At 42.7% G+C, this 13,514-nt stretch overlaps 1 protein-coding gene across 1 annotated transcript in view; it reads left to right on the top strand.

Moving 5' to 3' along the window:
• CNTN2 (contactin 2) overlaps window positions 1-13,514 on the top strand; it is a 393,061-nt gene that overhangs the window by 318,834 nt on the left and 60,713 nt on the right. Inside the window, exons 23-24 of the mRNA XM_068113156.2 lie at window positions 5,087-5,199; window positions 5,465-5,627. Of these exons, the coding sequence (XP_067969257.2) occupies window positions 5,087-5,199; window positions 5,465-5,627 (276 nt within the window). The remainder of the gene's footprint in view (window positions 1-5,086; window positions 5,200-5,464; window positions 5,628-13,514) is intronic.

The following is a 13,514-nucleotide window of genomic DNA, read 5'->3' as shown; positions in this document are numbered from 1 at the left end:
CAATGGACAACGCAGAATAACTTGTCACATACGCTACACTGCTGCAGTTAATCTTTCTAAGACGATGGCAAAATGTTATTTCTGCGGAAATAGACGACATCTGAGGACACTTTGTCTGGCAAGAGACGCGTTGTGCCATAATTGTGGCCAGAAAGGCCATTATGCCAAAGTCTGCCATTCGAGCAAAGCCAAGTGGGTGACTGGCAGGGGCCTTCATGTCAGGACCGACACGCTCACCACGACTGCTCTGCGCGGGTTCGCCAAAGCTGTGATGCCGGTGGAGATTAACGGTCAGGATGCTGATGCATTGATTGACATGGGGAGCAGTGACAGTTTCGTCAGCCACGCTCTTGTTCAAAATCATGGCTGGCCAATCATCCCGACACAGTGGCCTACCTGGGTCTATATGGCGTCTGCGTCCCTGTCAGAACACCAAAGGAATCTGTGTTGTAAATCTGGTGGCCAATTGAGTAATGTATACGGATGTGAAATTGTTAGTACTGCAAAATATGTGCTCTGATGTCCTGTTGGGTCATGATTTTCTAAATTGTCATGGGAGACTGGAAATGCAATTCGAGGGAGCGAGTGCCAAGACCTTCACGGTATGTGGTTTGACGGAAATGGCGATCGACCCCACCCCCCCCCCCCATCCCCCCACCCCAGCCCACTCCCAACTCCCGACTGCCATCCGGTCTTGGTAAAGTCCAGACGATATTCATGGGCGGACGCTCAATTTATCGAAAGCGAGACCAAATGATTGTTACGAGAGGGAATTATCAAGACCATTATTTCGCTGTGGAGAGCTCAAGTACTCATGCTCGCTAGTCCTAACCACCGGAAATGAATGGTAATCGACTACTCACAAACGATTAATCATTATACTCAATTAGATGCCTACCCCCTTCCAAAGATGGACGATATGGTCCGGGAGGTGGCTGCCTACCGGGTGTTCATCACCTTAGATCTTCGCCCCGCGTATCATCAAATAGCGATTAGAGAAGCCGATCGACCTTATACCGTCTTTGAATCAGGGCAGCGGTTGTACCAATTTCGAAGAATTCCTTTTGGAGTCACGAACAGGGTTCCCGCTTCCAACGTGTGCTCGATGACATCATAGCCAAAGAGCAATTAAAGGATGTGTTTTTGTGCGTCGACAATGTGACGATCAGTGGCCGTGATCAAGCCGACCATGACGCAAATTTGCAAAGATTGTTGGCTGTGGTGCGAAGTACAATTTGACTCTCAACGAAGATAAGTGTAAATACTCAGCCAGAACGATAGACTTGTTCGGGTACATGGTCACTGACGGGGAGATTAGACCCGACGCAACTCGCTTGCAACTGTTGCTCAAGATGGCCCCTCCCCCTGATCGGGCTGAACTTCGCTGAGCACTCGGTCTGTTTGCGCACTACTCAAAATGGATCCCACGGTACTCAGAGAAGATCAGACCTCTAGTGGAATGTAAAGTATTTCCGTTGACCTTTTTGGCTAAAGTTGCTTTTCAACAACTCAAATCAGACATAGCGGAAGCTGTTGTAACCTCGATAGACGAAGCGGTATCTTTCATGATCGAGACGGATGCCAGCAACTGTGCAATTGCTGCTACGCTCAACCAGGTGGGACGCCCCATCACATTCTTTTCGAGGACCTTGTCTGAGAGTGAACGGCGACATTCTGCGATAGAAAAGGAGGCGTACGCTGTCGTGGAAGCAGTGAGACGGTGGCGTCACTTTCTCCTTGGGAAACATTTTCAACTGATAACCGATCAACAGTCCTGGTGTTGGGCTAGCGGCTAGGGTGCCAGCTTAGGATCCTAGGATCCTGGGTTCGAATCCCGGTCGATCGCTGAATTAACGCCAAGGGGGTTGACTCAGCCTGTCATCTTTCCGAGGTCGGCTAATTGAGTACCAGTTTACTGGTAATTCCCTGTTTGTCATTAAAGGCGGCAAAAAGGGTTGGCGTCAGGAAGGGCATCCGGCCATAAAACATTGCTTCAAAAAGGGGACCGAAAAACAACAACAACCACGGTTCCCGAAAAAGGCCAACCCCTGCTTTGCGGGGAAAAATGGCCTCTAAAGGTGGTTATTATTATATTATAACCGATCAACAGTCAGTGGCTTTCATGTATAACGTCCGACATTCTCAAAAGATTAATAATGACAAAATAGCTCGCTGGTGCATAGAACTGGCCGACTACGGTTTCGAGATTGTGTATAGACCTGGCCGGGATAATGTGGCGGCCGATGTGCTGTCTGTGCTGGCATGACGTCAGAAGATTTACGTGGGATCCACGAATAATTGTGTCATCCGGGCATCACCCGGTTAGCCCACTTTGTACGATGTAGAAATCTGCCCTTTTCCATCGAAGATGTCCGGCGACTTTCTCGGTTGTGTCCTGTGTGCGCCGAAGTAAAGCCGGGATGTTATAAACCTCCCATGGGGACTTTGATCCACGCGGGACGACCGTGGGAGCAACTACATGTGGATTTTAAGGGGCCGTTGCCGGCGCTTGGCCCGCCACAATACATTCTTACAATTGTCGATGAGTACTCATGATTTCCGTTCGCATAACCCTGTGCTGATATGTCATCCACGACTGTGATACGTTGCCTGTTGTCTTCAGCACCCGTTCGGGCCGTCTGTGCCAGCCACCGAAGCGTCTCGGTTGGTAGGAATTGTGTGTATTATTAGACTGCGCCATATTACTTGGAATTGCTTCATGACTTGCTTGATTTTTTTAACGGAGGGAGAATGTGGTGGAATATGTTGTATTGTCTCGAGCTGAGTGGAGAGACTATCCGCGTGAAGGGATGACCTTGAGGGAGCTTATATAGTATGTGTCCATTCGGTGCGCAAGGGGTGGCATACTGTATCTCAGCGCTATAGACTACTGAGATTTAACAGGTACGTAAAGGCCTGCTTGCAAGGAACTAGAAAGAGATGTATGCTTTGATTGCTTTTTTATGGAACTAATAAACTGTATTCTTGTGTTGTAGGAATGGTATGAGAAATAGTTCAATAATGCCTCAATTATTGCAAGAGATCTGAGTTTGATTCCACAACACACATCCATCACTTTAGCCACCAAATGTTAAATTTTGGAGAAACTGAAGCAAGGTGTGAGTGTCCACAGTCCATGGTGAATATAACCTTGTAAAATCCACAACATTTGACATCATATAATGCCAGGGAAAAGCTCCCAAAATGTCACAAAGGGTTAACCTTGAAACAGCTGTCAAGTTTAAATTATGCTTTACCAGCTTGGCTACCTTATATTGTAGTAGTTGGAAGTTAAGGTTCTTTAGTAACTAACACAGATGTGCCAGACGTTCACCTATTAGTGCAGCTTCCCACCCTTTTCATCAGCCGCGGCTTCCCACGGGCATCGGCCCAGCTTGGGGCTAATACTCTGCGTCATGTCCGTCCATCTATCGGACCATGCGTCTGTCCAGAGCCTCTACTGAAAATGACCACCATCTCTTATCTTCCCCCATCCAAAACCTCGATCTTTTCTAACCCCATTAAAACACCTCAAATCCGACTCTTTCAATCCCCAAATTCTTTCCCGAAATTCCTAGTAGTGAAATTCCTCGTCGTGTTCATTTGCTTTATACTGTGCACCCTTCCCTCCTCCCCAGCCCCCCCCCCCCTGGCCTTCCATAGATCTACCGACGTCCTTGTTCTCCACTGTTGTTGTGCTTGTGTGCTTCCCTCTTCCTCCCCCTCTTGTCTCCCGCTCCCTTCATTGCATGTTTTATGTGTCTGCATGTTGTCATGTTCAATGTGTTAGCTCTTACACGAGCCTCGATTCTGTATACAAAAAAAAAAAAAAATCGTAGGAAAGCGACATGAGACCAGAATGAAAGGTTTGTATCTCCTACCCATTTTAAGTGGAGCGGCACTGTGATCGGTCATGTGACAACATCACTCCACACTCTCAAAATGGCTGCCTCACTAGATGTGCGTACGAAGCAGGGAACAGTTATTGTATTTTACTGTGGAAGAGGTTCCTCCAGGTGGATATTTATAGGCATTTAAAGAATGTGTACGGCGACTCTACCATTGATGTGAACATCATTAGATGTTGGTGAAGCAATTAACGAGCAGGGAAATGGATATCGATGACAAGCCTCAAAACAGTCAGCCTGAAACTGCAGTGACACCAGAAAACAAGCGTCGGATTGATGCAATCATTAAAGTGCATTGCAGGTGATGGAGACTATGTGTAAAAATAACCTCATGTTTCTCACATATGTATGCATATTCCCTTTAATTTCATTGTAATTGTAATTATATTTGGTGAGAAATAATATAAGAGGCATTACTTTCCTACCGACCCTCAAGTGTTTTTATTCCTTCCAACTACGGGTAGGAGATGTGATTGGGTCTTGTTATTTACAAGAACCACCTTTAGAGGCCATTTTTTCCCCGCGGAGCAGGGGTTGGCCTTTTCGGGCACCTTGGTCCCCTTTTTTAAGCAATGTTTTATGGCCGGATGCTCTTCCTGCCACCAACCCTGTTAATCGACTCTTGTGACACACAGAGTATTACCAGTGAACTGGTACTCAATTTGCCGACTTCGGAAGGATGACAGGCTGAGTCAACCCCCCTGGTGTTAATTCTGGTCTTGTTATTCTGGTCTTGTTATTTACATGTTAACTGCTATTGACATTGCACATGGTACATGCTTTGGAGCCTCTGTGGTGCACGTTTTCTGTCTACTCTGTCGCTGATGATTCGCCAACAAGTGATGAAACTGGTCTGGCAGCCGAGGGATGCATTTAGCATTGGGATTCGCATGTATGTGCTACTTGTGAATGTCTGCAGCTGTAGAGGAACCCGGGTAGGGTTTGAAATAGCAAAGGGCTTACCTTGTGTCGCTTTTATTGGTGGCTTTATGCAGCTTTCTTTGCACAGGAGTGGAAGAGCATTGGAGTCCCATGACATGATTATTTACTTGGCAGATGGGGGTGACATCACACTACCGGGTTCACTGTTGAAATACTAATTCACGAAACCTACTGTCACTTTATTACAAGTTTATTTACGCGATAAGAACGTGATCCGTGTTCTCTGCACCACTCAGCACCCAGCCAGGTTCCTGAGCTCTCTTTACTCGACCGGTCAAGCTCTGAGTTGACCATTGAGTGGAGCCCAGTGCGCCCACAGCACAACGAATCTGCTGTCACACAGTACAAGGCAAGATATAACATGACACTGCCTTCCCCTCAATGCCCCCTGACTCTTTTTCATGGAAAGCAGGGCTGACATTGATGTTTATTTATTTGTTTGTTTGTTTGATAGGGATGGCTTTGGGAAAGGGTGGGGAAGAGGGGAGGAGAGCATATGTGACTCCATATATTATGCAATCAATTAAACTGGAAGGTCTTATTAGAGTTAACCAGTTTGTTGAAATTTGGAAAATGTGCATATTTGATGAGTAATTCTGTGTGGCTTCTTACAGGTAGTTCTGTGGAAACAAGGTGAGGAGCAAGGACAGCCTCAGATACTCTCCGGCGACAAGACAATGGTTTCTCTCCCAGTGGAGTCTCCTGCCAGTTATGTGGTCATGGTGAAGGCTCTGAGTGATGGTGGTGAGGGACCAGGCGGTGTACTTGAAATCACAGGTGAGCGCAGGATAGACCACAAGACTGACATAATGTGTTTAGGAAATTCTGCAATCGAAAAATGAGAGACCCGTTTCTCCCACCCATCTTTATTTAGTTCGTTGTGGGATATTATTAAGAAAGGATAAAATTAAACTCTCAGAGTTTCGTTTTTAAAGGCACAGCTAGGTACTTCTCGTTAATTCTCAAATAGTTTGCAGTTCATGTTTGAGGGTATTTAATAGTATTGCTTTTTAATTTTACAGTGATCTATGGCTCGTGGTGGAACTCGTGCATATAATCACATGCAGGAGAATGTCATTACAAGACATAATTGTACTTTACACAAGCATTACAAGCACATTAATAGACATTTGACAAATCAACACAGTATGGTACTGTATATAGGATTTGAAGCTGAGATCCCAGGTATCATAAGTATTTGCTGAGTCGAAAACAGCTTACAGGCCTCCCATATTAAATATGTAACGGAAAGCAGTTCAATCACTATCTAGATATATTAGCTCTGCTTCAACATTTTGATGCATCATAAAGTTTCTAAATGTGCTGCCAACATAAATATAATTTCAATACTCTTGTGATTTCCTTAAGGGCTTATTCCACAGACTAGTAACTTCATGGGCCTTCAATCTATATACACTTCATGATGTGCTGCTCTATTTCCTTGACATTTTATTTTGTTAATTCCATCAATGTACTAGTGGAGTATGCTTACACATTGTACATAGGTACGCCAAACTTCGTACATAGGTAGTACATAGTGGATAGAAGCTTTATGATTATAGGCGAGCATCACCGACCTGCTGCTAGTTTAGGATTATTTATTCCTTTTTTAATTTTACGGACACGTTTACTGTTTTTACGTCAATTTCCATTGAGATCTTTATTTCACAGTTTACAATTATAGAAATTGCAATTTTCAAATGGGAGATATCCATTGAGGTTTTTTTATATTTTTACATATGCGTTAATTTTTTAATTTTTTTTTATACAGAGTCGAGGCTCGTGTAACTTTACAGTTTTTTTAACGTAAATTTTCATTTACGGATGCTTTCCGGCGGTTCTGGGATGTTTCCCGGTATACAGGCTTCGATGTCCAGCGGCACGCCAAATTTCAGCTTTCTACAACACCGGAAAGTACCAAACATTAATATCAGTCAGTCAATGGTTAGAAAGAGCTTTATTTATATATATATATATATATATATATATATATATATATATATATATATATATATATATATATATATATATACATATATACACACACACACATACATACAGTATGTATATATATATACATATACTTTTTTCTTTTTTTTTGTATACAAGATCGAGGCTCGTGAAAGAGCTTGCATTAATCACACAAAAAGTCAAACCGACACATAAAACACAAAATAAGGAGAGCGGTAGACAAGATGGGGAAAGAGGGGGAAGGACACAAAACAACATTTGAGAGCAGGGACATCGAGAGAACTGTGGGAGGGAGAGGGCTTGGGGGGAGGTGGGAGAGGTATAAAACATATGGACGCTGCAAGGACTTCCAGGAAAGAAGTTCGAATTTCAAAAAAGTGTATCTGGGGTGAATTAGCGGGGGTAGAAAAGATCAATGTTTTGGATGGGGGAAGATAAGAGATTGTGGTGAACAGCTGTTTTAAAGACCTGGAGGGGGGAGTGGGATTGAAGGGAGTGGGGGAGTTTATTCCAGAGGCGGGAGAAAAGGGGAATGAAAGAGTGAAGGTGAGCAGAGAGCCTTGATTTTGGCAGTTTAACCATAAGAGGGTTGCTGGCAGATCTTGTGCGACCTGAAGGAATATTTGGGGGAAAGAGCACAGAGAGAGCTGGGGGAGCAAGGCCGGAGAGGAGTCGGTAGAAGACAGAAAGACCACCAACCTGCCTGCGGTAAGTAAGTGAGAGGCCCTCGGAGTTCACTTCATCGCAGGAGATTCCAATGATTCTGAAAGCTTTGGTTTCAACAGCGTGAAGCCGGGCTAGGTGTGAGGCAGGAGCACCGGCCCAGAGCGGAGGACAGTATTCCATTGAGCTGCGGATGAAAGCCTTGTATGTGGTGAGGAGCTCAGGTGTGCCAAGGAAGGACTTCGCATGACGGAGGATGCCCAGTCGGCGAATGGCTTTGGAGGCCAGCTTGGAAATGTGGTTTTCCCAAGAAAGATCATGGCAGATAGTGAGACCCAAAAGCTTGAGCGACAGAACTTCTTGGAGAGGATTGTTGAGAAAGTAGATGGGAGGGTTTTCCAGTCGGTCTTTTCGGAGAGACATTGAAAGAGTAAATGTATATATATATATGACTGATTGAGAAGAGTGATGGAAATGAATGTAGAAGGAAGTAGAGGACGGGGAAAACCGAGAAAGACTTGGCTAAAGATGGTCGAAGAAGAAATGCAGGCAAGGGGGTTAACAAGGGGAGATGCAGAAAATAGGGCAAAATGGAGAAGATTGTCATGGGGCCCGCAAGGCTAACCCCGCTCTAGCAGGGAAAATGGCCTTAAAATGCATGTTGTTGTTGTATATCCTCAGATAGCAAGCTGTGCCAGACCACCCACCATTCCCTTGGATAGTGAGATGTGTCACACCAAATGTGAATGCCGTGCTCACACATATTTACTCTGTGCTACTAATCCATGGCTAGTGAATTATGAAACTAATTTCTTTCAACAAACTAAAAAAATCTATAGCATTAATTTTTTGATCCCCGCAAACATCCCTCCCCCCTTTTTCATTCTCCCAACCCCTTTACATGTATATGTTCTGTTTAGATACTCTGATAAACAAGTGAATCCTCTTGGATTGCGCTGAGGCTTAATACTCGGCAGGCCGGCAGAAGCACTTGTGGACCAACAACTCTCTCCCTGCACGTCCGGCAGAACTGCACGTTCTCGGCAGGCTAGCTCACGTAGTTAGCGCAGGCCGGCAGAAGCACATGTTGACCAACTTCATGGCGAGCAGGAACAGAACCTTGGGCCGAATCTCGCGCTTCACCAGTGCGCGTGCGCGAATTTACGTCACGTCGGCAGCGAGAAGGGGTTCCCCAACACGAACCAATCAGGAACTGCCACGTCACACTTATATGATCTCAGAATTCCTGTGACAGGAATTCGCGTTACACTGGCTGGAAGTCATTCGCTAGAGGCGCTTCCTCAGCGCTAATAATCTAACTTGTTAATGTTTTATCCATACAGTCGTTGCCAAAAATATTGGCACCCTTGCACTTTTTTCAAATAAACCACAATTTTCTCCAAAAATAAGTTGAAAATGACAAAAGTATTTGGTCTCCACAATTCTTTATTTAACTGTTAATATTACAGAACCTTTGTTTTTGATTCAGAACCTAATTTATCCTTTTAATTCAGGATATAAAAAGAAATGGCATTGACAAAATTATTCACACCCTAGATTTCATGTTTGGCAGCACAACTTTTGGACAAAATAACTGCAGTCAAACGCTTCCTTCAGCCATGAATGAACTTCCTACACCTCTCTACTGGCAGTTTGACCCACTCTTCTTGTGCAAACTGGTCCAGTTCTCCCAGATATGAAGTGTACCTTCTCCCAACTGCTGTTTACAGATCTCTCCACAGGTGTTCAATGGGATTTAGATCTGGACTCATTGCTGGCCACTTCAGAACAGTCCAGCTTTTTGTAGTGAACCATTCCTGGGTGCTTTTTGAAGTGTGTTTGGGGTCATTGTCCTGCTGCAAGACTCATGACCTTTGACGGAGACCCACCTTTCTGACACTGGGTTGAACATTGCGCTCCAAAATGCCTTGGTTTCTCCTGATTTCATGATGCCATGCACACATTCAAGGCCCCCAGTGCAGAGGCAGCATAGCAACCCCAAAACATCACTGAACCTCCTCCATGTTTGACTGTGGGGAAAGTGTTTTATTTGAAGGCTTCATTACTTGGCAAAATGTTATTTTTTATTTTTTGCAAGTATGTAGATCACTCCGGTTTGTGTGTGTTTGTGTGTGTATTTGTCTGTCCGCTCACTTATACTTGCCTACAGGTCACAATTTTAAACCGATCTTCACAAAACTTCACCTAATGGTAGAGTTCGTGGTCCGACAAAAATGCTATATATTTTGGGGTCAAAAGGTCAAAAGGTCAACCACATTTTTCCAAATTTCTAAAATCCTCAATTTTCATCCGATTGACTTGAAATTTGAATAGGATATACATATAGGCTTCCTGAATTCAACCACCAACTATTTTTGAGATGAGCAAAGGCCAAAAGGTCAACATAGGCCAAAGGTCAACCACTTTTTCAAATTTCTATAATCCTCAATTTTCATCCGATTTACTTGAAATTTGAATAGGATATACATATCGGCGAACTAAATTCAACCACCAACTATTTTGAGATCAGAATAGGCCAAAAGGTCAACATAGGCCAAAGGTCAACCACCTTTTTTCAAATTTCTAAAATCCTCAATTTTAATTCGATTGACTTGGAAATTTGAATAGGATTTTCATTTCAGCTAACTGAATTCAACCAACAACTATTTTTGAGATCAGCATCGGCCAAAAGGTCAACATCAGTCAAAGGTGAACAACAATTTCAGATTTCTAAAATCCTCAATTTTCATCCAATTCACTTGAAATTTGAATGGGATTTACATAACAGTTAACTGAATTCAACCAACAACTATTTTTGAGATCGGCATGGGCCAAAATGTCAACATAGGCCAAAGGTCAACCACTTTTTTTCAAATTTCTAAAATCCTCAAATTTTCATCCGATTGACATGAAATTTGAAAAGGATTTACATATTGGCTAACTGAATTCAACCACCAACTATTTTTAGCCGTGTCGCAGACGCTGCTAGTAGAGTGCCCTCTGCTGTTGTTGTTGTTCTTCTTGTTCTTCTTCTTGTTCTTGCAGAGAAGACAAAACCACAAAGCTCCACCCATTCTGGGAACCATAGCTCCACCCATTTTGGGAGAGGCTTCATATAAACAAATATCCACCATTTTATTAACTCGCATAGCTTTGAGGCCTGTTTTGTAGGCCCGTGGTGTCTTCCTCTCTCACACAGTTTTATTTCAAATCAAATTCGATATATCATTTCATTTTTCGCAGTCGCTAACATAGTTTTAGACTCGGTTGAAAAAAAACGGGAAGAAAATCCGATGAAAGTTGCCCTTTATAGAACGAAATGAATTCTCAAAGGCCTGTAACTTCAAGTCCATTGAGATATATTTTTTTTAAATCGCGGCATGGTCAGTCATACACCGCCCGAAATAGCAGACGGGAAAATGCCGAGATATATATATATTTTGTTTAAATCGCTGCATGGTCAGTCATACACCGCCCGAAATAACAGACGGGAAAATGCCGAGATATATTAAAAATTCGTCCATTTGATGACAATCGTCACGATGAAATATTTAATTTATACGTCGTCACAATAATGTGGAGTGAGGAGCATAGCTTCGTTCACGTGTCGCCACACACGGGAAATTGCCGAGATATATATTTTTTTAAATCGCGGCATGGTCAGTCATACACCGCCCGAAATAACAGACGGGAAAATGCCGAGATATATATATTTTGTTTAAATCGCGGCATGCTCAGTCATATACCGCCCGAAATAACAGACGGGAAAATGCCGAGATATATTAAAAATTCGTCCATTTGATGACAATCGTCACGATGAAATATTTAATTTATACGTCGTCACAATAATGTGGAGAGAGGAGCATAGCTTCGTTCACGTGTCGCCACACACGGGAAATTGCCGAGATATATTTTTTTTTAATCGCGGCATGGTCAGTCATATACCGCCTGAAATAACAGACGGGAAAATGCCGAGATATATTAAAAATTCGTCCATTTGATGACAATCGTCACGATGAAATATTTAATTTATACGTCGTCACAATAATGTGGAGAGAGGAGCATAGCTTCGTTCACGTGTCGCCACACACGGGAAATTGCCGAGATATATATTTTTTTAAATCGCGGCATGGTCAGTCATATACCGCCCGAAATAACAGACGGGAAAATGCCGAGATATATTAAAAATTCGTCCATTTGATGACAATCGTCACGATGAAATATTTAATTTATACGTCGTCACAATAATGTGGAGAGAGGAGCATAGCTTCGTTCACGTGTCGCCACACACGGGAAATTGCCGAGATATATTTTTTTTTAATCGCGGCATGGTCAGTCATACACCGCCTGAAATAACAGACGGGAAAATGCCGAGATATATTTAAAATTCGTCGCCACACACGGGAAATTGCCGAGATATATTTTCACTTTGCACAAAAATAACATCAGGTAATCGAATCAATAGGAATGTCCTGTGCCTATAACATCGACGTTATAGGCACAGCTGCATCTAGGCATTGTGTAACATCGACGCGGCTTTTGTTTTAATTAAAACTTTTTGTACTTGTTGAGATTAGCATGGGCCAAAAGGTCAACAACAATTTCAAATTTCTAAAATCCTCAATTTTCATCCGATTGACTTGAAATTTGAAAATAATTTACATATCGGCTGACTGAATTCAACCAACAACTATTTTTGAGATCAGCATAGGCCAAAAGGTCAAAATAGGCCAAAGGTCAACCACTTTTTTCAAATTTCCAAAATCCTCAATTTTAATCCGATTGACTTGAAATTTGAATAGGATTTACATATCGGCAAAATGAATTCAACCACCAACTATTTTTGAGATCAGTGTAGGCCAAAAGGTCAACATAGGCCAAAGGCCAACCACTTTTTTTGAATTTCTAAAAGCCTCAATTTTCATCTGATTGACTTGAAATTTGAATTGGATTTTCATATCAGCTGACTGAATTCAACCATCAATTATTTGTAAGGTCAAAAGGATTCTCTATTGAGTGCCATTCTGCTTTGTTCTATTTTGCCAAGTGGCACTCTATGAGTGATTTTTCATTTTGTTTTCTGTAAACATAGAGATGATGTGCTTTTCCAAAAAGCTCTAATTTGGTCTCATCTGTCTACAGGACTTTCTCGCAGAAGGATTTTGGCTTGTTCAGGTGTGTTTGACAAACTCCAGTCAGGCTTTATCACCAGTGGGTTCCTCCTTGGTCTCCTACCATATAACCCCCTTTCATTGTGTTGGTGATGGATGGTGCAAGTTGAAACTGTCGTACCTTGTGTCTGAAGGTCATCTTGAATCTGTTTGGCAGTTGATCGAGGTGCTTTCTCCACCATTTGAACAATCCTTCGCTGCAATCTTTGATCAATATTTCTCTTGCGGCCATGTCCAGGGAGGTTGGCTGCAGTGCCATGGTCCTTAAACTTCCTGATAACATTGCATACAGTGGATACAGGAACCTCAAGGTTTCTGGATATGGACTTGTAGCCTTGAGATTGTCCATGCTTGGCTACAATCTTGTGTCTGACCTCCTCAGACAATTATCTGGTTTTCTTTCTTTTCTCCATGCTCGTTGTGGGACACACAGTGACACAAAACAGCAGAATGACTCCTTTTCTCTATTCAGACTGGTCGAATGAATCAGTTTTTATATTGCAGGCACCTGCAACTCATCACAGGTGAGTTCAATTCCAAAGTAAAGAAGAATCACCTGTTTGAAATCTAATTATTTCTAACAACTTATAAAAGGTGCTAATAATATTGTCCGGGCTATTTTAGGATTTCTGTGTGGAATAAGCTAAGATTTAGTAATTTTTTCAGCTTTTTTGTTTTGTTCCACTGCAAACCAACGAAATACATATGTGGATAACAAAATATTTTTTAATTTCAACAATATTTTGGAAGAAATGGTGAATTATTTGAAAAAAGGGCAAGGGTGCCAATATTTTTGGCCACGACTGTATATGACCAAGATGTGTAAATCGGTAGCACACATGAATGGTGCTAAAAGTGA

This window comes from Myxine glutinosa, chromosome 4, assembly GCF_964187855.1.
Source record: "Myxine glutinosa chromosome 4, kmMyxGlut1.1, whole genome shotgun sequence".
NCBI classification, from domain to species: domain Eukaryota; kingdom Metazoa; phylum Chordata; class Myxini; order Myxiniformes; family Myxinidae; genus Myxine; species Myxine glutinosa.
This window is presented reverse-complemented; position numbering and strand designations above follow the sequence as displayed.